Source organism: Chelmon rostratus, chromosome 1 (genome assembly GCF_017976325.1).
Source record: "Chelmon rostratus isolate fCheRos1 chromosome 1, fCheRos1.pri, whole genome shotgun sequence".
NCBI lineage: Eukaryota > Metazoa > Chordata > Actinopteri > Chaetodontiformes > Chaetodontidae > Chelmon > Chelmon rostratus.
The window spans coordinates 22,176,952-22,203,806 of NC_055658.1; the positions used below are offsets into that span (position 1 = coordinate 22,176,952).

Below are 26,855 nucleotides of genomic sequence, written 5' to 3' on the forward strand. Positions count from 1 at the left end.
GAAGTTGGATTTGGGGAGAGGAGGATAACAGGTGCAGGGATAGAGGGAGAGAGATATGGATAATATAGAGTATTAATGAACTTTTGGATGGCTCTTGAGCTGCCCCAGGTCTGTTTGGGCCTCCATATGTTGTCTTGGACAGTTCATGTGCACCAGACTTTGAGTGGCTCAGTCGCCCAACCTAATGCAAGTGTGCCTGGGCCACAGCAAGACAAACATACAGAAAGTGTGCAAAAGCAGCCAAATCTTGATCTGTACAAGGAAGCAAAAAACAGCCCCAGAGGAGTCCAATTATGTAAATCTTGTGGATGTAAACATATTCTGTTGATTGAGTCAACAAGATATTTTGAGTAGAAGGTAAATATCTTGATTATAATCAAATTTCTGTAAGAGGCCTGTCATAATTGTGCATGATCAGTGAGCAACGTGATTATTCTTTGGCTCGTGGCCCACTGCTTATTAGATTTTGACCCTTGTGGTTTACGTGCCAAAAAGTTTGGTCTCTACTGAGCACAACAACCACACACTGACTACCACTTATTTCCCTCCCTCACTACTTCAATGTAATGCAAAATGAGGCGGCATCAAAAAGATGTGTAAATTACATCTGGCTTCCAGGACACTATCTGGCTGCCAGGAAGCGTCCGTAAATATTTATTGCGGAACATCAGTGAAGTGTGTGAAGGTGCGGATGTCTGCCAGAGAGAGTGTGTGCTCATGTGTGTGTCCAGCTGTGCAGCACTCAACACACGCAGCACCGGCAGGGAGATGCTGCGTAATTCACCATTTCTTTTACTTAAGCCTTTTTGGTGGCCTTGTTCAAGCCTGACAGAAGCATATCCAATTCGTAATTAACTGCAGCTTGACGAGAGTTACAGGTTTGGTGGCCTCATTCTTCAACTAAACAAATCAACACCAACTAATGCTGTTTCATGCATCTCATAACCACCGTATATCAAACTAGACCAGCACACCATTACCTACAGTTCTCTCCAAAATTCCTACTTACAGCTGAACTATATTCCACACCACTGAAAAGCACATTTAAATCTACATCTATTGTGTAGTGCAGTATAGTCCAGGGCCCCTAGCGATTCTTGCACCGTTCCCTTGCATTGCATGTGAAGTCTTGCCCTCTGATTATTATGTCAAAATGCTGCGTGATTCTGTGTAATGGTCAATGTGTTGTCACTGGCGCCATGAGAACAAACACTTGTATGTGTGTCCTATGTCTGTAAAATGAATGTGACTCCTGTGCAATCTGATTTACAAGTTGGCAATATAACTTAGTATTTAGAGCTTAATACCCCAATTCTGGCTAGATGATGCTCAGGCTATGAAGAATAAATGTAGAAAAGCAAAAACTGAATGGGATGCTGATAAACTTCCACAATATTATGTGGGACTTAGTGCTGAAATATCAGGAAGCAGTTAAGGAAGCAAAAGTGTCTTATTAATCTGACCTCAGTTTGGAGATCCATCCCAACTCTAGGGTGCTTTTCAATATTATTGACTCACTTGTTAACCTCTCTTCTAATGAAGCCTTCCTTGATAAGTGTTTTCAAGTGTTTTAAATGTTTAATATTCTTTAACAAAAAGTAGCCCCCCGACAGGGGCCAAACTGTCACTGTTAATAATTTGGCTGTGATGAGCTGTTTTTCAGTCATATTCTCCCATGTTGCTGGAAGACGCTATGACTTGTATGAAGCCCTTCACTTGTCCCCTCCATAATACAAAATATTTAGCAGCCTGTATGTTATCTATTATCTATAGCACCCTGGCCACTTGCTTAATGTATTTTTCAAACATGCAGTTGGTCTCGAAAAAAAATGAACTCCATCCTTAGAAATTTTTTACAACAATATCCACTCGTCATCCTTATCCTTAGTAGGATTGAGGGTCTCGGTTTTCAATCCAGTTTGATTTTCATTACATTTACAGTATTCATGCATGATTCTACTTGGATCTATCAAAAGCAAACAAAAACGTTTCACTGTTATGCTGATGACACACATTTATATCTAGGTGTACGGAAATGTAACACAACCTCTCTAGCAATTCTCATAAATTTTCTAAACAGCATATAAAATGTCAAAAGTTAATTACACCAATCTGAAATAATCTTTATGGCCTGCTACCTCAATTAAAGTTCTTCACCATGAAGATGACACACTGTCTCCCAGTGTAAAGCCACCAATTTCTCACTAATTTCAGTTTTCAGAAACAGGTTAAGAGAGCTGTTCAAACTATTAACTTTTGACAGAGGACTATTTCCCCATGCACTGTGAAACATTTTAATCCATAAGTAATCAGAAAATAGTCATCCATGCTTTAGTTTGCTCTGGATTAGAACACAGCTCAAAAATTCTCTCTTGCTTTTGTCTCCCATTACACAGACGTATCCTGGTTTGCACTTGTATCAGACTTTTTACCCCATAATATCAAAGTTGCATCCAGAGGTCTTCTGGCTAGATTTTGAACAACTTGCCTGAAAACATACACACATTAAGTCTTTCGTTAACTCAATATCCCTTTCAGATATGTTGTGAGCTTGCATTTGATCAAGTGTTGAACCCTACCTTTGTGATTTTTTTGCTTATTTTAATACTATACAACCAGGAGTGAAATGCCGGTGAACATTAAACTTACATTCAACAGGTTCTTCTGGACATTTAAGTAGGGAAATCGTTACATTTAAGAACTTGATGTGGTTAAGCAAGTGGAAATTTCATATGGAATGTAGCCATAACCCAGGGATTAAATTTTAAGAAAATGGGTAAATGGTATTCAAATCCTTGTTCCTTTTTTAAAAAAATCTTGAAATGTATCTTTGCTGTTTATTCATTGCATAGAGAATAAATATGGACATGAATTTAAGAACAAATTCATGCATACAGTATAATTGTATACTGTCCTTGAACTATATGTACATGGCTCTGTTTGTCCATCATTCCATGACTTCAGCTTCACAATGTCTCCTGAGGACAAATTCAAGGATTCAGGTGCAATGCACAGTAATCGTATCTTTATATGACTCTGGATGTAAACACTCTTTATCTGTCTGCTGAAAAGGTATTCTGAATAGCAAGAGAAGGAAATGGATATTGAGTGAAAAGACAGATACAGAGTATGCAGCCGTGCGCTGTAAGGTAGCTGACTTTGACTGTGGGAATCTTTTGTGAGAGATAACACACGGGAATCGAGAATATATGTGAGGCTGGACTGTTGATTTGAAAAGAGTCTCTGTGGTGACTGTATATACATATATGGTACACTGTTCAGAAATACTACTCGGAGATATAAAGGAATACACAGGTAATAGAGATTACGGTATCATGTTTCGTTCGTAAATGTATGAGGTTTTTTCCAAACACAGAAAAAAGACAAAGAAATTCAGTACTGAATTTTAAAATGAGACATACACCCTCCAGTGGGCATGTGCATATGAAATAGAAAATTTTAAAGGAAGACTGAGTCAGTGTCCATCTCTTGGCGAGGTATAAAACAGAATCAAGAAGTCCAGCAACCTTTGTTCTAAACTTTATCCCAGTCTCCCTCAAACATTTCAAAATCCTGAGACCACAGGGACAAAACAGCTGGCATAAATAGACACTGACGTGACATTGCATCTCTTTCTCTAAAACTGTCCACATGAAGTGTAAAAGCTATTGTTTGCAATCGTGTTTAAATATTTTTGACCATGAAGTTATAGGGTTGTTAGGACAACATTTGTTATGAGTGTGTTTCAAAGTGTGTCGCTGTACTTACAGGCATAGTCTGTCCACCATGTAAGCTGTTGATGGCAGCCTGCGCTTCTGCGTGGCTGGAGAACTTGACAAAGGCACAGCCTGTATACACAAAAAACAAGAGAAATAGAAGGGAGGGGCACAACATCAGGGAGATGGCCTTGAATATGGGGGGAAAACACCGTTCATTACCATTGTTTTCATGTTATCTGGTTTGTAAATATAGTCTGCCATTTGTGTGTTCAGCGCATAACTCTGAATAAATCAGTCTAATTGTAGTGAAGGCATTAGCTGCGTGGAACATCCTGTCCCTCGCCCATTTCTAATTCCACCCCCTCCACTTTGGAGCATAGAGCCAAGGCATTTACTATCCTGACTTGTTTGTGATTATTAATCTGTTTAATATTTACACATTGTGATTTGTGTGCAGTCACTCATAAAAGAGATTATGATGACAAAGGCATAGTATTATAATCTGCCTATCTAACCGAATCTTTGCTCGCATATAATTTCAGATGGAGGGGGGCTTTGCTCAAGGGGCATTCAAATCATCTTAAATCTGTTGTGTAGTTAATGCACAAAAGGAAAAGTCAACATAAAAGTTGGCCGGAAGACAAGGGAACGGGTGTTGGCAGCAGTGTTCTGGAGCCTCATTGCATTAACATTTCAAATTATGTTAAAAATGATTTAAGTAGATAATGATAATGTGCAATATGTTTTTTGGAAGGTTACATATCCTAATCACATGATTAAATTGTGCACCACTGTATAGGTAAGGACAGACGCTAAACCACTAAAACATAAAAAGAAAGCTATAGTGAAGTGAAGTACAGTGGAACTGAAATGTGGTAATTTTCTAAAAGCCATTAAATTAAACAGGAGCTATTTCTCTGAGCTTTATGGTCGTCATAGACTGCACTAGGTATTCTGTTATGTCCTATTCTTATCCTTGCCTTCAGGTAGAGCTCATGTGTTAAGTCAAGAGATACCTAATTAACAAACTTGTGGATTAATTCTGCCCCCTTTTCATTAATCGAGTAGCACCAGTGTCTTAGAACCAGGCAGGATTTTCCTCAGTTCAGTTCCTAGTTTCTTGAAGACTGCTGATACCTATTTAAGACGCTTGCATATGTCCATATACATTTCACTCTACATTCTCGAAGGAGCTGTGACGATTCATGCAATGACTGATTAGTAGACTCAGGATATTTTCCTTGTCTGGCAGTGACCCACTCACAACCACATCTCTGGAGTCAGCTTTGCTTCCCAAACAAACAAATGAACAAGTTCTTGCCAAAATCAAAAAGACTGAACTAAGGGACATGCAGTATGTGCACAATCAATGGAGGACAATTTTCACCTTTACCTGAGGCTTTCCATCCACATTCCAGCTACACAAAAAAAGTGAGCAGCTGAAACTGTTGTGTGCAGAAATGTGATGAGTAGTAAAGGCCATGTGTTTTCTGTACTGTCAAATGTCCTCAAAGCTGTATAGATCTACAGAGGCAAACAGATAAGTCAAAGAAAGCTTTGATTCTGTCACAGCACTCCAGCACCCTTTTACTTCACTTGAACACCCCTCCGGGTAGAGGCAGGAAAGGTCTTCATTTGTCCAACTGAAATGCATTGGCCCACTGTGTGCCATTTGACTGCAACTCTGTCTTTGAAGGAACAAACACATTTAACCTTTGTAGTTGAAATAATAAGGGGGCATTTTGTTCTTGCGAAAACCTTTTGGTTTTGTAAGGCAACATAACTTGCTGTTGGTTCCCTAACAAGGCTATCAGATATTGTGCCAGAATCCCAGTGACCTCAGCAGCTCAGTCTGACAAAAGGACACTGAAAACTGCAGGGTTTGGTGTACACCGTCTATGGCAAAGTCATGTCAAACATACAGTGTCCTCAAATTTCTCGCCTAAAAAATCTGTGCCGTAGTCTTGCTTTTCCCGACCTAGAAAAAAAAAAAGTTAAGGGACACAGAGCACAACATCTCAAAAGAATTGGAAGTGCTACAGCCTCATAAATTATAGTGCACATTTGAGTTTTTGAATTTGATGGCTCAGAATGAGTTGGGGAAAAAGGAAAAAGAGAGATTGTATTGCTTTCAAGCAAGAGGATCTGCACTGGCTTTTGAATTCCCGGGGTAATAATATGTATGCATGAATTCCATCCCGCTGGATGGGTGACATTTATAACACAACTTAATTATAGACCTAAAAGCCATCTCTCTATTTTTCCTGACAATTCGGGGCTCTATTCAACTCTGGCAGCAAGTGTTGCACTTTGAAAGTACTTTGAGGAGCAGCGCCATAGAGAGATGGGTGTTAAACTTCTCGGCCTTTTTATTGGGTGAAGAGGGGTGCTGAAAAGCCTCTGAGTAGCATAAATTTACATCAACAGGGGACAAAGCCTCCATCATGGAACAGATAGCACTGTCAATTTCAAGGTCTGTCTCATTCAAATTACGCGAACCTCATCCCAAGCGAGGCGGCTGGCAAAATAATTTGCCGTAACATCCCGTAATGATTGCGTGGGACTGTTGCACAGTGAGTGATAGGACCAGATACCTATATATGAGACCTTTGTCTGGTGGTAGCATTCACAGTGAACATTGGTCTACAGCCTTTTTTTTTTTTTCCATAGCAGTGAAAACGTGAAGAAAAGGTAATGATCAAGCCACTGATAATAGAGACAAATACCAACACAGCAAACATATGGCATGTGAAGAGAGGAGAAAGAAGAAGAGATGAGGAGTGGGGTGAAGGAGGGTGAGAAGGAGTGAAAGCGCAAATGAGGGAGAAAACTAGCTCCTGTCTGACACAACAGCATCGGCCTTATTTCATTTTATGTGCTGTCAATCAGCTGGAGGCATCTGAGCAGACAGGAAGAGAGGGAGCCGGAGAGGGAGGGAGAGACAGCAAAAGAGGAAACAGGCCAGGGAGAAAGAAAGGTAGTGGGCTGCTGGGGCGACGCAGAGCAATAGACCCGGGATTAACATTGAGAGGAACAGATGTTGACACAGATAGGTGTGTGGTTCAGTATAGCCAGCCTTTCTCTTCTGATATACTCAGAAGGCTCCCACATTATCAGCCCCTCTCCCTTGCCTTCCCACACATCCTTTTCACACATTCAGAGGCTTCATATAGGAGAATAAATCACAGTCAACGGAGAGAAAGGAAGGTAGAGCTTCCGAGGAAGATCATTGGCGTTATCGCTCCAGATATGGCTGTGAGACCCATCAGAGGATGATGGGGAAGCATCCCACACTCTCAAAACAATCCCACCTGCATCGCACATTTCACAGCCAGTTTTAATTTGACCACGCTCTGCTAACTAAATAGCACATAAGACGCAGACATGAATGCTTAAGCTGTTCCTGAATGCAGGCAAATGTGCCACACAGTGAGGGACAGTAGCGAAACCCCAAGCCTGGCTGCTTTATTTACAGTAGGACATTATCGTCCAATGGTGTCTCTGGGGAGGGATGACGGGAATGTGGGAAACAAACATGATTACACCCCTCTGCTTTTCAGATAACAGGAGGAGGAGGAGGGGTGAGCAGAAAGAAGAGGTGTTGCGTGATTGATTTGTTGAGTACAAGCCCAGGGTGAGAGGAGCTGCCGTGATGAAGAGACAACATACGAAGAAGTTCGGGAGGGAAAGAAAAAAGGAGAGAGGAAGGAGAGGTAGAGTGAGAACAAAAAAGGGAAATACAGAAAGTAGTGAGAAAAGGAAAGTGGGAGGAAGGAGGTGTCGGAGCACAGTGACAATGAGCTATGAAAGAAACGCGAGCGAGACACATAAGAGGTGGTGGAAAAAAACAGAATAGCTGAAGGGGAGGATGAGTTATTCAGAAGAGCAGAGTGTCAATGAGTGTGCAGCGGGTGAAGCATGGTTCTAAAAATGTAAAGAGTAGAAAGGGAAAGAGAGACAGCACACGTACAGGTAGACAGACAGAGGGATTAAGAGGGACAGACAAAGGGGAAAAAAAAAATAGCGGGAGGTGTGTGGGCTCTGACCCTTACTGGCCCCATCAGGCCCTCGCAGGACGGTGCACTCCTCGATCTGGCCGAAGGTCTCGAACAGCCGCCGGACGTCGTCCTCGCTCTGCTGCTTGCCGAGCATTCCCACAAACAGCTTCCTGTCTTCTGGATAGGAAGAGAGGAAGGGGGAGGAAGGAGGAGGAAGGGTGGAAGAGAGGAGAGAACAGACAAATGCTACAGCTGATGGCACCGTTCTGCTGAGCTGAGAGCAGCACAACCCCCCCCCCCCCCCCAACCCCTGCCCCACCGCCACCCCTTTTATCAGCAGTCTGCTGTGTTGAGCTTACGTTGCCGCTGCTGTTGTTGTTATTGTTGTTGATCTTACTGTTGTGTGGTGTGCCACCCCGCCCTGGTATGAGGGAGATATATTCCTGTTTTCAGTGAGCTATTCAAGTCTGCCACAGTGACGTTTGATAGAGATGATGTTTGCAGCGCAGTGGGTTTCAGGTACCGGTAGAAAGAGAGCGGGAATATTTTGCACAGGTAGACAAACTGTTAGATCGTCTGGATGCTTAAGTCACTGAGTTGAAAGAGAACATGGAACAAGAACATGGTAGTACATTTTCTCATCACTAAAGAAGGAGGAATTATAATAAGCAAGAGCAAACTCTGCAGCACATTCTACCCGACGATAAACTCGAGAAAAGTAACAAAGATAAACAGTGTCTCAGCCAGTGTGTACTGGTTTCTCATTAAAGTCTATACGTTCTCATCTGCTCCACTTTCTGCTGGCTATAGAATATGTTACATGGAGACAAAATAGAAGGCACTCACATTTCTACAGTATGAAAGCTTATGGGAAACTTTACGTCAGGGAGCAAATACTTTGGAAAATAAGTGGAATAAACAAAACTTTCTGTAAATTGCCCAGTGTTGGCCGCTCAGAAATAATGGATGAAACTTTTCAGTGTTTAGTTGTCTGTGGGTAATTATCAGCCAAAGGTCTGCAGATTTGTCATTTTTCAACTCCAACAACTGCAACAAAAAAGAACTAAAATTAAGCTGGATTCTCGTAGTGTAATTCAGAGAAAGACTTTGTCTTCCCACTATTTTGTGCACACACTGCATAAGTCTAGAGAAGTGTTTACCAGTTAAAGGGTAAAAGATTTTTTTTCTTTTCTACATGACACCACCACAATAACCATGACCACAACCTATTTCTTTCACAGCCCAATGATGGAGAACGCTGTTTGTAGAAAGTATTACAAAACATTTCATCTATGAAAGCCACAAGATCTTAGTTCTCAGTTCGCCTTGAAATGAAAGAATGACAAAGCATTCCAGTAGGTAGTTTCTATTGTAATACATGAACTCCTGACTAAATATTCTGTTGAATCTCTGGTTTAATTAGCTGGATAGATTGCCTCACTTTGTGTGTCAACAATGCAAAACTGTAGCTAAAAAATGAGGCTAGACGCTCAGAGGGGGATCAGATCTACTTTTTACTGGCCTGACTGTAAAACAAGCAAACTTAAAATCACTGCTAGGTGTAAATCGTGGGACTATCAGGACTACATTCTGACTATCAGATTGTGGTGTGATTGAACATCTGGGCTCACTTTGAGCACTGTCTTTTCCCAATTTCCCAACCAATACTCAACAGGAGTGAAATTTGCAGTGTTGCTCTTCATTATGTTTGAAGGGCAGCTCCACCTACTGTATACCAATACACTACTACTACCTGTCATAGTTGCTTCCTTAGTTCCAGAGGGGGGCACTCTGGCACAGACCTATGGGCTCTATACCACTAAATTCTGGCCAGTCAGAAAGCTGGATTTTTCTAATTAATCTTCTCAGTGCCCTGGCATTAGACAGAGCATTCATCTTCTTTACATCTTTTACATTATGCATCCCCTATTCCACTGTGTTGTGGAATGAAATGGCTACTAGCAAGGACCTATCGCCAGAACTGATAGAAAGTGGCAGGAAGAGGAAGAAGAGTTTATTGGAAATGACACTGTTGATCTTCAGTGTGAGTCATTTGACTGGTCGGGAATGGGCAAGAAGCAGGGAAGAGTGGAGGGCGAGAGCATCACCTGGGCCTCGACAGATGTGACGCCTCCTGTACCTGCCAGGCCCCATTAGACGCAGCTGTTCTAAAAATAAAGCACCAGGGCTTCCTTTTTGCAGCGGGGAAATCGGATCCTGTTCCATTCCTGTAAAGTTCAAATGAGACACGCGCCTGCTACCCGCTTGGCCACACAAATGAGCACCTGCATAATCAATAAGGCCATGCTGCCTGGTCTCTACTGCTGGTGTTGTAGCTGTGGTGTCAGTCCATGTTCCTGTAGTCACGCCTCACACAGCAGGAATTCTCAAACACGCCAGCTGAGCCTGGTACTGCTGCTCATTACTGTTACTCCTCCCTTAGAGCTCCAGGGTTGGAAGTGAGCGAGAACCCTGAGGAGATCACCACAGAGACAGCCACTTATACTGTCGACTGGGATTTAGCAAAGAGCGACAGGAGGACAGACATCTAGCTGGATATTTGGCATTAGCGGAGGAGCTGCGTAGCTGTAAAGTCAACCCTGAACAGGTGTTAGAGAGAAATGAGCTTGACCCCTGTCCATGGCAGAAAAGGTGAAACATGAAATGAGGCAACAGCCCGTCGAAAGCACACGTGACACACGTTACCCTCCATCTTTCACATTTTCACTGAGGTGTCACTGTCACAACTTAAATGGGCAGAGTGCAGTTTTACAGGCCTCCTGCAGTGTGTTAATGTTTTGGGACAAAAGTCTCATCTCGGTCCTGGCCCGGGGAGATCTAATGGCGGCTTTACAAGGCTAATTAACAAGCCATGAGCGAAGTAATGAACTTTCCAAATGTGCTGGCAAACGCAAAAATAAATTACACCCCAGTGAAGGCATTAAAGGAAGTGTGAGTGTACTTGGGAGCCTTCCTTTGGGAGAGCCACGGTGAGAAAATGAATTTGGAGCTGCTATCTTTTCATTGCCTGACCTAAGAGTGTCTCAGTCGGCCCACTGCATGCCCTGGCCAGAGTATAGATTGCTATTAATTAGTCCACTTTGCACCTGTCTCCATAGCAGCTCTTATTGGATTTTCCAAGTTCCTGCTCATCTCCTATGGCCACTCACAAGCGTTAAATTGGCATTTTATGAATATGAATAAATATCTTGTAATGCACCCTCTGCACAAGGAGATGACTCCATGACTCCAAAGAGTTATTCATTAAAAGTGGGGAGAAGAGGAAAAAAAAAAAACACTTCTCAAGTGCAGTCATGTATTTGCATTAAGAGGGGTGAGGACCTTCCTATGGAACTGTCGGAGGATATACAAGTATGACAAAACTCGTTGAGCTGACTGTTTGACCTCTGGTACTTATCTCTCATTGAGAGGGGCTCATCTTATCCCTCTAACAGGGCTGAGCCACACAGCTGGAGAACATTTGAGCTCTACAGCACTTCTCTGCTCTACTCTGAAGAGACCTTTGTAATCTGCACTTTCAAACGTGCATGCATGCGTGTGCGTGTGTGAAGTCTGGCTACAGCATTTACATTGTTTTGTATCATTATATCCTCAAACACCATTAATTAATGCATGTATCTCTCGAGCATTTCTACTGCATACTTTAAAATGTAATTAGCAGATTCAAGGATATATAGGCTATTTAAAAAATGAGTGTGGGTGTGTAGAGGTGAACGTGAACACATGGTTTGATTTGGCTTGTCAACACATTTCATATTTCTATTATAGGCATAGTACTGTGTATTCGGTATTCTATGTGTGAAGGAACATACTGTAAAGTTGTTGTTTTTTTTTTTCAGGCCTTAGGCAATGCAAACTCGCTTCCCCCTGCACATTAAGTAATCCAGACATGTCACCCCCCCGACAAGTGTCTCTTTTTTCTCCTGACTGGAGGTGGGAGCAATTGTGTGGAAAATGGTTCCATGTCAGTCTCCAGCCATGTCCAAACTGTGGTGGCATGTGGTCAGCCCAGTTTTGTAAATGCAAATACAAAAAGGAGATCAAAAAAGTTATCAAAACACTACTGACATCTGACAATTGCTTGTCTCAGGAAGCCTTTTCATTTCAGTGCCCGGTATATTAAAAATTAATGGATTTTGCACAGACGCCATATGCTGTCAAGATTGATGCTGCTCTCCATGGAATAAAGTGCTACTTGTGTTGTAGGCTGCAGTATAGGCATATAGATTGTGCTTTTCCTTTCCCTTTCTTCTCCTTTTGTCTCTCTGTTGCTGTCTCTGTATCTTTCTCTTTACCCTTCATTGTCATCCCTCACCCTACTGTTTTTCTCCAGGCAAAAAATCAGTTGCTGTGAAGTCTACTTTTCAAAAGTTTCTGCTTTTGTTTGCCAATAATGGGAATATTCTCTTTAAATAATTACTCTCACGCTCCTGTGTCATGGTAAATCTATATTCTTCCTCTTTTTTTCCACGATTCTATCACTTATTGCCCGCTGGCAGTAGTCAGAGAAGCTTGGTTGTAAGTGTTCAGAAAGCATGGACAGCTGCATCCAACGATAAAAGATGCCTGCTAGGCCGCTGGGTTCATTTCAAATGCAGAGTAATGTTCCAGGCAGCACAACAGAGAAGTTGTGCTTCTTATGGTCTCATTAGAAAAGCCTGATGCTGGTGCGCTGCCGCCTGGGAGGCCCGCCACCGGACACGCTCACACATGTAGGCGTGTAGACCGGGTGTACGAAATGTTGGAAGCTGCTTCTTCGCATTGTGCTAAACTTTGTTTTTCATCATCTTACTCTAAGTTTCAGTTGTGTAAAGGCAGGAGTCTGCATTTGAAACATTTGCACAGCACAGAGAGAAAAAAAAAATTCTAGCATTCCTTTTGTTATCTTGCATTGTTATAAGAGTTTCCTCTGGGGTTATCTGGAGTTAATAGTACTCCGGCCACAACACTTTTAAGTCGCAACAGACTTAATGTCCCTTCCCCAGATAACTACAGGGGATAATTCACCTGCTACAAGCCTCATTTAATCACAGAGACTTTGCCTCTGTGCCACTTAATACAACCATACATTAATAGATTATCATTATCTTTCTTGTGGAAGAAATAGTAATGAAAACATTTGATCAATTGATTAATTATTCATTAGACAAGCAATCACTGAAAGTCAATGATATTTAATCATTAAGAAAACTAAATAATTAATAGGGTAGTTATTAATGAAAAAAACCTAAGCTGCAGTCTTAAAATGAAATGAACTGAAGAAAATTAAATGGCGTGAATAGTACTGTATCAAAAAAAAGTACAGTAGCTCAGAAAACAGAAGAAATTACTGCACATTTCCAAATTGAATTTCCCCTTGGAGATCAGTCACTTTTTAGATTTAAATGGTAGCACAAGCTACATTCTATTTATTTGTCATTACTAGATCAGGAATATCTCAGAAGCAATTAAAGAATTTTGATCATAAAACATTTCAGATAAAGATTTTTTTTCCTTTCATCTTAAAATTACAGAATAAGTAAAATTCGTGGGCTTAACAAAAGTAGCAAAGAGGTGTTGTTCGTGTATTTGGCAAATATGGTGATGCTGAATGAAGAATGAGGGACAGCTACTTGCTTTAAAGGCAATGAGTGAAAAAGGATAACTGAAAGGAAAACTAAAAGGCATCCAATAAATACTTTGGGACTAAATGGCTTTCAGATGGACCAGAGCAACATGAAGACAAATGGAAGCATTTCAACCAAAATACAAAGTTTCTGCGATAACATACATCTCACATTGTGCAACCACTGGTCAGCTTTGTAAATATGCCTGCAACCTGTCCTTAGTATGGGAACTGGCCAAATGAGAGAAAGCCACAACGTCTGCCCAATGATTTCATAAGCTGCAATATTTATGTTCAACTTTTATGGATTGCTTACACTTAACATGATTTTTGCCCATTTTAACAAAGTTAGCATGGAAAGTGGTTAAAGATGCATTCAGGAGAGCACCTCAGGATCTCTGCACCTTGTGTTGTACATGGCATAGTTTGCAGGAGCACCAGGGAGGTTGTCAGACCTGGTTTGCCTGGTGAGCTGGGTTTGCCAACATTCTTAAGTTGTTTTAGTGTTATGGATGTACTCGTGTTGCAAATATTAGCTGTTAGCATTAATGTCAACTTTTTAAGCCAACATCTTTAGAGGTAATGTATGAGCTTGTGCAGGGACCAGTCACCCGCAAATGCAAGTAACTGCAGAGTGGGATATAAATTTTTACCAGGATCAGCACTGTGAGCTACTCAACTCAACAGGGAATCATTTGATTTAAGATTAATAACAACAAATATGCTGGATGGAGATTTAAGTACAGTATTTATGTAGGATGCTGACTATGTGTTCATGTAAATTCAGCCACCATTTTCCTGGGTTTATCATGTCATGTCATGATCATTGACTTTGCTTTTGTGTGACACCTTCAGCTACTTAATAAGCCCCATTCTACTTCTACCTCATGTTAGTTCCCACCCAGCTAACAGAAGTAATTAGACCCCATCGCAGTGACAGTGATGTGCAACCACACACTAAACCTTTCTGCTACTGGTCCCAATCTGATATATGCAAGTGGATTATCCAGTATAGTGAGGTGGTAAATGGAGTAATCAGAGGAGAACAAACATTCAAATTGTCAGTGTATCAGGCATGATGAGAGGATACAGGCTTTGTGTTTGTAAATGCATTACTTATACCACTAGAGCTGTCACATCCATTTACCTAAGGCAGTGGGAGGGGAGCTTTAAACCTTCTGGTATGCATCCTCAAAAATCAGGGAAACTTGCGAGAAATTGCCTATTGGAGCTTCCGTCCAAATATTTTCACTCCTTCTTTTTCCACATTTGAAGTATCTTCTCTCATGTCAAAGCCCACACCTGGAGCTCTGGAAAGGAGTAATTCAGATCAGCGCTTTAAAACCTTTAATTAATACCCTGCAATGGTCACTACTGGAAATCCCCGAATTCTTTTGTCTGTCCATGTGTCCCCATGTCTCTGTGTGTATTTCTCAGCACACACATATCAACCGCTGCCAGGATTCTTCTTGACTTTTCAGAGTTTTGCACGATCGTGTCCAGAGGCGCAGAGGGATCTTTTGGCTTCATTTGCATGTAAAGTGGAGCGCGCTCTTCTGTGGCCGTGAGTTGCCTCCAGACAGTCCCTCCCCTGTGGCCTGCCAGACTGAGCCAGCCAGCAGCCCTCACTCTTCCCTACCTGCTGGGGTGGGGCATGACAGCACAGCGCGCAACATCTTAAGGTCCTGTCAATCTCTTCACTGCCTCACTGGGGGTCAACCTTCTGCAGAGCAGCAGGTTGGCAAGGACAAACGCGACCCATTCACAAAGACCCCTCAGACAGACAGACTAAAGGCATGGACAAGATATTAAAAAGGCTCTCGTGGGGCTGCCGAGTATCAAATGCAGGGATTGCAATGCTCCTGGCACTGTATAAGTATCCCATAAAACAAAAGTATGGGGAGCCAATAAACAAGTAGGGTAAAGAGACTGTGTGTAGACAAATGCACTGTGAGTGGCACTTTGAGAAAAAGTCGATGTTGATGGAGGTTGCTGGGCATTTCGGGAGAGTGTTGAAACCATCTTATCAGAGTTAATAAAAGGAGAGGGTGTTGCTGGCTGACCCATCATCTCTCTTCTCATCAGTGTGGTCTCCAGTCTCACAGCAGTGGCTAGAGGAGTGGGACCTAGCTCCAAGATTGTGTTTAGATAATGGCCATCTCCAATCATAGATAATCTGGCCCCATCTTTTCTTCACAGACACAGCGGCAGACAAGGTCAGGGGGAAAAAGATTCCTGGCGAGGCGAGGAGGAGATATGGATGGGGCGGCTCTGAGATGATTTACTGCTGAGATTCACTCAGCTGCCTCCATCACCCTCCGTTAACTTTCTCATCCTGTCGTCTCTTCCCCTCTCGCTCTTTTTGTCTTCCATCTCTCGCATCCCTCCGTGGGCCTTGTACTGAATCCCCACCTCTCTCTCTCTCTCTCTCTATCACCCGCTTCATCTCTCCCTTTGCACTGCAGCACCAATGAGACAGAAAGAGGTGGAAAGAGAAAGAAAGGAAGCAATAGACAGAGAGAGCAAGAGACGTCTACTTTTCCTCATTTCTGCCCCTTTCCAGTTGAAGAAAATTGCTTGGTTTTCAAGTGGAGATATGGTGGCGTGTCTGTTCCTGCACTGACCACGGAGCGAGTGAGCAGAAGACCCATGCCTCGATTGTGTCTCAGTATCTCTGAGTTGAAATCATGACTTGATAGAATTGGGCAGGAAAAAAAGAGTGGTGTTAAGCACATCAGATAAATGTGGACTTTGCGGGGAAAAGGTCGGCTGACTCAAGGAACAGAAATAGATTTAAAGGCTGTGAAGCTCCCCTCCCATGCTCCATTCTTTCTTGATAATCCAAGGAAAAAATAAAAAAAAAAAAGACATGAGTCATTGTAATAGACAGCGAGAGAATCAGCTCTGTGATCCACAATGGCAGCCGAGCGGCAGGATTGTGCGGCGCTGAGCCCCCCCTAGTCATTCTCTGAGCTCTGGTTTAACTTCTCCTCCTGACACTCCGATATCCCCAGAGAGAGCATGTCTCTCAGGGACACAGTGAACAAAAGAGGGGCTACTAGAGTCTCCAAATAGAGTAATGGGCCCTAATGCCTGTGCAGGCACGTAATCGAGACCCCTGCACATGTTCCCATGACAAATAATTGCTGATGTCTTGGTAGTGATAAATGTGACTCCATTCTAGAGGTGCAAATGTCTTGGTTCAGCCATGGGTTTGACAATCTAGAGGCCCCACTGGGATTGGTGTACCTGACTGGTCCTGAGCCTTCCACAGATGAATCCCTCGCTACTTTCTCTCCTTTAGTCAGCCCTCGCTGGGCTGTCTGTTTTCCTTTAACCACAGGCCTTCATAGTAAATCTCATTTCATTGTCAGCCACGACTGTGGTTTACTTCCCTGGCCTGTCTGCTGACTTCCTGTTGCCATTAACGCTCAATATCTCTGTTGGGGCCTGTCTGCTCGGTCTTATTTCATTCTGTGCTGTGTCCTATCCTGTCCTCCCATATAGAAAGTTCATCTGACAGACTAGCAGGGGCTGTGCCAGCCTAAGAGCCCTCTGTATTTCATTCACACTGCCTGTTCATCTCCCTTCTCTTTCTGCTGAAAAAGGGTAGTAATTGATATTGGGACCCATCCATCCTCCCCTCTTAAGCCCAGAGATCCAATTTATCTTGGTGAGAATGCCGATTGGCTCTCGCCCAGGCCTTGTCGGTCAGACTTTGCCTGTTTTTAGATGGCCGTTAATTAAAGTGCCGCCATGACAAAAATAAGATCTACATGGGGGTGTGTGTGGCAATAGAAATGGGCCATCTGATTCACACTTGACCACATAAATCAGCGAAGTGGCTCAGTCTAATCTGACCTAGGCAGTCTAAATCACCACTCTGAAATGCAAGCACAGGGCAGACACAGACCAGTCCAATTAGATCCAATTCCACCCACGTAAATCTTTAACTGGCTTAATCTGCATTAACCTTAGTGATGTTTGTCACAAATGGCTTCAGAATGATCTAGTCAATCACCATGTCAGCCTAAAGATGGAGAGGAGAGGCTGTGCAGGAGAATCAGTACAATGTCAAGGCTGAATTGCACGTTTGAATGCTTTGAACGGGCAGGTTTACGTTAAAAAAGAAAAGAAAAAGATTATTTTAATACAAATTATCTAATTTAACTTGTAGAATTGCACTCACTGATGCATATTGTGTATGTCAATTGAGTTCAACTGGAAGTCTCATCATGCATTGAATCTCTCTGAATCTCGGATAACTTTTAGATGGTTTAACAATCTGTACCATGTAATCCCAGTGTAATCATGTGACAGCAATGAGGCAGACACAGAGATACGTAGCTAGACTGAGGAGTAGGTGAGTAGGTAAGTAGGTATGGCAGATATTGTACATTTGTGTGTTGATTTGGAGAAGTGAAATAGGACCTGTGTATAACAATCAATCTGCAGTGCTCTTACTTTTAGATAAAAAGAGACATTGTGTACCACAAAGAGGTTCCAAAGTCCTTAAATCATGATACATCCCACTTTTAGACACTTACACTGTCTCTTCCCTTCATTCAGTGACTTGTAAATTACTATAAAGTAATAGCTTTGGGGTGTTTCTGTAAGTTTGTGCCTGTTTCTGTGTCTGTATATTTAGGATGTATTCCACTCCCTCTTATCTGTAAGCAGACTTCACTATCACTCTGTGGAGATCAAGGGATGGAGATCCTCCACCCTCCGCTCTTTTCTGCTCTCCTTCTCTCTTTTATTTCTCTCTCTTTCTCTCCATGTCTCTCTGTCTTGTCTTTGAACCACTCCCAGTGACTGTGAACCTGAGACAGCCCCTCTGCTGGCACAGATGGGAAGTCAATAGAAGCAAGTGACCTATATTACGGGCTACTCTACCAACTCCCAGTGTGTCTCAAGTGAGAGCAGAATATTAAGGATCGCGTGTGCGCTGTATCAATGTATTTGTGTGTTTGTGTGTGTGTGTGTTTTTTAAGGGGGGTGTGCAACAGAGACCAGGAGAAGGTTAATTACCTCCTCGTCCTTCGCTGTCGGCTGGCTTCACCTGGATGGGCCGGTTCATCTGGAGAGAGAGAGAGAGAGAGAGAAGCAGAGGGAGGGAAAGAAAGAGAGGGAAGGAAGAGAAGGGAAATCCCAGGTTAGCGCAAAACGATAGGAGCAACTGCTACAATATGTGAAGTGGGAAGAGAACAAGTGAAATGTGGCAGTGTTCCTGGCGTTAATGTCCTGAGTTTGTCCTGCTCTCTGAGCTAAACACAAAAATCAAACGGTGACGATGCCGTAAAAGAGATAAATCTGTGCAGTGCTCCATGCCAGCGTGTTTAATTAATCCAGGGCACTGCCTCTAGAGATGCCTGAATTCCCCTCACAGTTCAGCAGAATTAGCACTTTTCAATGACGGAGCCACACTGGGTGTCAGATGGCACTTGGAGATTAATGCCATTACATCAGCCACTCCCAGCCCCACAGGGAGAGGTCCTTTCTGGCTGGCCCTTGCTCTTCCTGTCCCCTCCTGGCTCCAGACTCCCAGTCACCAGCTACATCCTGCTCATCCCTGACCCCCAGCTATCCCTCTTTCTCAGCCTCCATCCCTTCCTCCTCTCTTTCACCTCTCTGCCCAGAAGCCCTTTTGCAACTCACAACCAATATGCCACTGGTCTGGACAGCCAACCCCACCCCTGTCCCAGCCTCCTCCTCCTGGTAGCTATTGAGAGCCACCGAGCAGCGTAGCTGTGAAGCAGCTTGTGAAAGGTTAACAGTAGGGAATCGATAAACAACCTTTGAAGATCCATTCTAGAGTGAGGTGAAAGCAAAACGTCGCCAAGCTAACATAAAAAACCCTTTTAAAAACTGCCTGCCGTGAATAAAAACTCCCCTGGTTCGTTTTGCTCCCCTGTCTATGGTTTCATTTTTTTTCTCACTCCCTGGAGTTTGAATATGAAAACAGAAACACACTCGATCTTGTGCCTTCTCTGAAACAGGAATAACATCCCCTCTTTCCTCAGTGAAAGGGGTCCGTGTTAAGAGCCACCCTCGAACACCCTTGCTTATTGAGGCTACCCACGCATGTCATATTTGGCATTTTGTTTTATATTTGGCATGGTGTTTTTCTGGCTCCAGTCAGCAGTGGGCCTATCTTTCTAACTAGGCCATGTGGACAGGTCCAACATGTGAGTGCCAGTGAATGGCACACGGTACTGCCCCCTCAGATCAGTCAGCTAGGGCAGCACAGTGGGCGTCAGGCCCTCAGGCAATGCAGCACTTGACAGCAGTTGACCACGGTCAAATATAGACCGAAGACGGCCGAACATGTATAGACAAGCGTATACATGGCGGCACCCTGGGGATGAAATGTACTCATAGCAATATGTTGTGACACTGGAACAAAGCTTAGAGAGATGACGGACGCATCAGAAAGACAAGCGAGTGAAGCCATACACGCACATACAAACAGAAGCAGGCACAGTCATGCCCATACAAACGAACCTGGCCGCACAGTTATTTCCACACAAATGAACAAACAATTCTGCTAATACAATGTGTAAGAGCTGAGGCAAAGAGGCCAATACTGTGTAAGTCCTCTGTTGTTCTTTTTAAGATGCATAATGTTGAGCCTTTCACTTTGCAGACACTAACAAAAGCAGGACTTTAAGTTGCCGCTTACTCTAGAATCACATCTTGCTCACACATTTCCTTTGATGTTGTGGTGTTTTGGGGTACGACACCTTGCAGTTATAATGACCTGAACTGAAAATACAAAGGTGACATACTCAGTTTCTGCACCTGTCAGTGTCTGATGAGTTGAAGCATAACTGAGAAAGACACTGACCTGCTGACTCACTGTTAGTTGCTTCTGTGTAAACATCATCCTTATGCCAGCAATATTCTTACATAATATCAGTGTCCTGTACCAATAATCCGATTACATTAGAGGTAAAGTAGAGGTGACAAATTCTTCTCTCAAAAGTCAGGATGTTTGAGCTACAGCCACTACTGTGTCATGGCTTGAAGAATGGAGTACATCGTCCTGTTAGTTTGTGTTTATAAAAGGGTGATTAGCATCATTATTATCATCTTTGCATGGCCTTAAACAGCCAGAAAGGGACAGTTTCATTCTACCGTTTCTGGTTGGATAACAGCAATCAATATTGGACCAACTGTGTTTACACGTGAGAGTCTGAGGTGAAGTTCAGGTAGGATGAGGCATTGATGTATGTCAGTGTGCGATGGAGAGAATTAAGGTCAGTTGGAGCATTGTAAGCAGGAAGTTAAGGTGTGCTCTGAGTACATATTGTAAGTGTGAGTGTGTCTTGACAGCAGCTCAAGTTGGGGGCAGAATTTGTCTCACATAAGAGGTTTAGGGTAGCCTGAAGTCCCAAGATCCCTGTCCAGTGATCAGTCAGCTTCCAGGTCTTAAACAGCAGCGATTGGTCAGGAGGCTTCATTAGTAGCCCCTGAGCCACTGCAGCAACAAGAGTCATTAGACAACCCAAAAGTACACTTGGGGTTGCTAGGCAACCAAGCGGAGGTGGCCGGCAGGCAGGCAAGGCAAGCTGGCCGTTGGTCTGCGGGCTGTTAGCCAACCAATTGGCACTCCTTTCTTTCTTCATTTTTTCTTTACTTCGTCCAAGGAGGTCATAGTGAGAGGGGAGGAAAAAAAGATTTCTCAACTCCCACCTTCCAGCATGTCCCACTTTCATGTCCCTTTTTAGTGAGTGTGACAATGAGTTTTCAGAGCGAGTCTGCTGCAACTTCTGCTTCAGCTTCCTGCCAAATTATGGAGTTCAGCTTGATGCCAAACTATGGAGTTGTGAGTAGCGCTCGCATGCATATGGCAGTAGTTAAGATGTCGGCTTCTTTGAGCTACTTTATACTGTCCTCTACATATATTTTCTTGTGCGAATGTTTTGCGCACAGAAATCTTTCACTTCACTTTACTTTTATCCCATCTCTCTCTCTCACACTGTCACACACACACACACACACACACACACACACACACACACACACAGACACAGAGAGAGGCACAAAAAGTCTAGGGGCTCAATAACAGCAGGTGGCTTAGGTGACATTTTAATCCCTTATTACTGAGTGCAGGATTAGCCAACAGATCAAGGCAGAGTTAATTATATGAATTCATCAGAGGCTGGGCGAAGAGGCAGCCTGCTCTCCCCTAGGGCCAGGACCCACCCCCACCCCACCACCCACCCTTTGCGCACACACATGCGTACACACGCGCGCACACACACACACACAAACATACACACACACACACACACACACACACACACACACACTAAGGAAAAGGACAAGTGACATTCTGTCTGTCTGAAAAGCTAGCTAGTCCCTTATTAGCATTGCAGCAGCAGAAAGCTAAGATAACACATACAGTGGGGCCTCCAGAGATGCTGTAAGACAAATGACATCTACTACCTTCCCATTGGGCCCTGCAAAATGAACTGCATAGACATTGGAGAGGAAGACTACAGGCTTTTTCATCCTGCAGACGTGTTGCTGCCGAGGCTGAAAGGAGTTCAACACCCCCCCGTCTTACTTTATCTTTGTCTCTCTCTGCCCCTTTGGCCTCCAAAACCAATATGCTTCCCACCACAGCCCCTTAATGGGTTGATCAATGCTGACAAATAGGCAGCTCATGCTGTCTTGCCTGGGAACTCACAGCTCTGTGCCTGTGTGCTGCTGCACTTAGAGAGGCCATCTCTCTTTTTCCTCATCTCTCCCTTTTTCTGTCTCTCCTTCTTTCACTCACTTTTTCCCTCTCCATATTTCCCCCTCCTTCATGCTCTATTTCCTTTATGTCTATACATTCATTTTTTCTTTGTCCTAATCTCCAGAGGCAAATCTATATTTTTCATTCTGTTATGATGAATAAAAGTCAGCTGAAGTCACGGAGGGGTGGAAAACCAACAGTGTGGAAGAGAGGAACTTGCTTATACATTTTCCAGGAGAGGACTGTGTGTTTCAGGAGTGTATGTCCGTGTGTCTGTGTGCGTGTGCATTGCAGTCCATCTATCATTGGCTGGTCTGTCTGATTGATAACTGTGCAGTGGAGAGAAAGAGAGACAAGGACACTGCTGGCCTCTGACCGTGTTTGACCATGCTGTGTGAATACCACTGCTCACAAAGCAAGCAAGGAGAAATGCTACCTACCAGACACTCTAAATACAAAAAAATGTTCTCCGCAACCATGACAGAAGTATGGGCACTTTGTCCATTGTTGAGTCTCTTTGACTCTAACTCTTGACACTTTAGTATGAAGATAAACTTAGGTGAAGTGAATTTAAGTGCTTTTGCTTTTGTAACTCTATGTGAATAGAGTCAAATAAAGTCTGGAAAAAGCTACTACTTATTAGTACAGTTTGTACTTACTAACTAACCAAGCAACTATAATGGCTCTGTACATATGTACTGTACTGTAATAATGTATGCATCACAGTACTAACTGTTGGGGACACAGATAATCCTGATGTCTTCTGGGCAGATGTTTGCTAAAGTAAGCAGTGGCCTAAACCCACAAAAAGTTCTCTAAGTGCTACTCGTGCAATTCTTGTCCAGTCACTCAGAAAAAGACAGCAAGCTAAAATGCATACAATATAAAATGAAAGATATCTCCAAATGATGATTTAACAATGCTGCAATGAACATTAGCTTTGCCATATTGGGCCCTATTCTAACTACACATTTACAACCATCAGCTCAAGTCTTGTGTCACTTGCACATGATGCACAATGAAGGCACATCCGGGCACACCTGCTAGTTTTGTTCTTCAGTGAGCATTCACACTGACAGGTGTGTTGGGTGAAGTGGGACATTAATAGGAGGGTGTTGTAATGAATCATTACCTTCTCAGCCAGTAACATTACTCATCTCATAACTTTTAAACAGCTGTGCCAATCACAGTGGCACATGACCAATATGGCCCACGAGATGTAGGGAAGTGTCTAGACCAGTTTGTCTACATAGAAAAACCTTCTTGGCCAGGAGAGACAATGGACCTCTCTAAGATGAATTTACATTTGTGGAGATACTGAATGTCTGGTCACCAAATTTTCCATCTGCAGCAATGCATTGTTGTGTTGTGAATGCATTGTTTTATCATTTTAACCATATGTGCAGTCTAATTCTGTAGTACAATAAAATTAGAGCAATGAAAGTAGAAATAAAGAAAGAGTCACATTGTCACACTCGTTGAATTTACTTTGTTCTACTTATGAAAACAATAAAGTCAGACTCATTAAGTTTTGGCTGAATCTACATGCAACAAAGTCACTGCTGCCAAAACCGTGATTGAGCAGTACTCAGTCTCACAATTCTCCAAAATAATCCTGTTTACATAACTTCCCGAGAGAACTGTAATGTTTTTTTTCTCCCTCCAATACAATTAACTTGTCTCTTCCCCACTGTCAAATTTAACTGAAACACTTACATACACTTTTTTCTCTATCACCTCATGGTGTTGATCTCAGCTACAGATCAAGTTCGACTACAATTTGAAATGCATTGAAACACAGAGTGCAGTAGTACTTTTGCGAGACCTGTTGAAATAGAGGCATTGCTCCATGCTGCTATTGCCCCACTGTAACCCAGACTGGTGAGACCTGGCTGGTGAGAACATTTATTTTTAAAGCAATGATAAACAAATAACAAAATGCAAAAAAAAAAAAAAAAAAAAAAAAAAGATAACTGTTAATTAATTTCTCTGTGCTGTTTCATTTTGGCTCCTTTCATTTCATCTCACAAATCACATCCAGTTTAGTTTTCAAGTCATCAGGTACCATTCTCTTGATAAGCCATCCATTGTTTGATGCCTCTTATTATCATTCTGTGGTTTCACCGTCAGTGAACTCACTGGAGCTGCCGATGCCATTTATAGCCTTTTAAGCTCAATTAAAGATGTTTAATGCAGACTGACTTTTCTTAAAGAGCCGACAAAGAGCCAGTGGCGATGGCTGAGACAAAGAAAAATCATTCCAAAAGGAGATACAAGGATGCTAAAACCCTGACCTTTGATCATTGTACGGCCACGGTAAAGTGCCTCGACCCCTGTCATTATTATCAGTGCCTTTGGAGGTTTAGGGAATTAAGAGTGTTCTTTTTCATTGAATGGAATTGACATTTCTGTCAATACTCACTTTCAAGTGTCATGGTTAGCTTGTAAGTGGTTTAACTGTTTGGATGTTTTGTGTGTGTGTGTGTGTGTGTGTGTGTGTGTGTGTGTGTGTGTGTGTGTGTGTGTTATTGTGAAAATGAAAGGACAATAATGAACACAAACAAAGAGAAAAATTACTTGATAAAACACTTTCCAGATCAGACTCTCTATTCAGGTATCTATTCAGGTAATGTCAACCTTTTTTTACCTTCAAATAAAAAAAAACAATTATCTCACTGCAGGCCTATCTCACTGGCAAGCACGCTCCCAGATCCCGCACAGCCTGTACTGTACCAGCCCAAATTACTGCTTCCATCACCCATCGCTCACACGTCAGGACATCCTGCCCCTCATTTCTGTGTGGGAGAGAAACAGGGCCAGCACAGCGGGAATGAATCTTTCCCTCAAATTGGTGTGCGAGTTCACAGCAGCCTCCCAGTGAGGCCAGCAAGTCAGGAGAGGTTGTGCCTGCCGTGTGTTGGAGGAGATGGGTTAGAGTTGGAGTGATCACACACTGCCTGTCTCCCTCGAAAACACATGAAGGAGAGCTGTGTCTGCCTCACTGTGAAGAAGAGGGAGAAGGGGCGCTGACAGCTCAGCAGAGGGTGGCTGGCGGTGAAATGCGGCCTATTTTTAGCTCTGAGCCCGAGCTCCTATTTAAAGACTAGGTGCTGGGGGTCGGTTTTGGAAGGGGAGGGGCGCAGCAACAGCTAAAATATGTTGCTCGTATCCAACTAGCACAGTATTCCCTGGTGTGATGCTGCAGCGTCATAGGGGAGGATCTCTGTGTTTTTGTTTTGTCTCTGTAATCTCTGTCCCGTTCTCCGTAATTACCTGGCAATTGATTCCCTGCGGAGCAGGATTTTGGCTTTTAATTTATCTCTATGAATCCGGTATTGGCTCTTTGGTCCTCTGCGCGGCCCAGCTGAACATCTGTACCAATCTATACCACCCCACCCTGCTTGGACCAGTCCAATCCCCCAATCTAGTCCTAGTCGTAGCCCAGCCTGCATTCATAATGACCCCACTCTCCCTTCCTATTTTTATTTTTACTCTGCCAGTGCCCAGCAGGCCTTATCTTGAGGTGGGACAGAGGCAGACAGAGACAGAAAGTGGATGAGAAATCGAGCCATCATGTTATCCTCTGCTCCATAAAGCCTCTGTTCTTCCTCTGACTGTAGATGGATTGCTGTGTAGATCACTGCAACCAATGGCCAGTGCACTATATTACATTTATTGCCCCCTTTTTCCTCCCCATCTCCCTCCCTCCTCTTCCCATGGATATGGGGGTGGGAGGGTGGAAAGAAGGACAGGGGGAGTCGGGGTAGAGGTGCATCAGGGGGAAGAGGGGGGTGACGATTCGACACAGTGAGACAAGACTAACAAATTAGTCAAAGTGACAGGGAGTTTTATGAGGTCTGCTCTTGTGAGGCGACTGCTGCTCTCTCTCTCTCTCTCTCTCTCTCTCTCTCTCTCTCTCCCCCTGGGCTGCAGGGTGTGTGTGTGTGTGTGTGTATATGGCACATATTCGTGCATTTGAAAAGGAGACTAGTGAAGGAGGTGGTGGAATAAGGAAGGAGAACTGGGTGCACGGCAGAGAAAGAGAGACAGGAGAAATAAAGAGGCTCAGGGATTAGGGAACAAGAAGGCAGACGTTCAGCTTTGCTCTGCTTTTCATTTTGCGTGTCATGATGTAACAGCCACTCTTAAACATTTGTCTTCATCTTGAACATATTGAAGGGGGAGGAAAAGTATTTATGAAATGATTATATCACTTTTTCCTGCTAACAGGCAGAAGCTGTATTAATGGATGTCCCATGTGAATCTATATATTAATAGATAAATAAACGTAGCCCACCTGGACCTCTGTGAAGTAGCATATATAAAGACATGTATGTTTAGCTGTATGATCAATGGAGAGATTCTGGAGTATTCCAACTATTTCAGGAAAAAGTGAACATTTGTGTGTATGAGATGTGTGAGAAAATCCAAGTGGATACACACACACCGCTGCCAATGCATGCACCCAGGCACATAAGGTTAAATGCCCAGACTAGAGTCCTGCACACAAACAGAAAGCCAGAGCAGGGATGGCAACAGTAACCTGGTACCTCCCCAGGAACATCTATCACTCCACAAGGCCACGGTACAAATGTTTTTGAGCCGGGCTGGGAAAACAGCTAAAGTGGCTCACAGTGTAAAGAGGAGTGGGAGAATAATAATAAGTGGAAGGTAATGACACACCATGCATCTGTCAGATTTATGAGTGTATATCCTGCTCTGCTCCTCTCGTATACCTGGCGGCCGGGTCGGCGCTCCAGCCCAAA

The 26,855-nt window shown here is 43.2% G+C and overlaps 1 protein-coding gene across 1 annotated transcript in view; it reads right to left on the reverse strand.

Annotated features, from left to right (window-relative positions):
* celf6 (CUGBP Elav-like family member 6) overlaps window positions 1-26,855 on the reverse strand; it is a 132,991-nt gene that overhangs the window by 24,009 nt on the left and 82,127 nt on the right. Inside the window, exons 3-5 of the mRNA XM_041936213.1 lie at window positions 18,375-18,423; window positions 7,766-7,894; window positions 3,769-3,848 (exon numbers count right to left, since the gene is read on the reverse strand). Coding sequence (XP_041792147.1) covers window positions 3,769-3,848; window positions 7,766-7,894; window positions 18,375-18,423 — 258 coding nt within the window. The remainder of the gene's footprint in view (window positions 1-3,768; window positions 3,849-7,765; window positions 7,895-18,374; window positions 18,424-26,855) is intronic.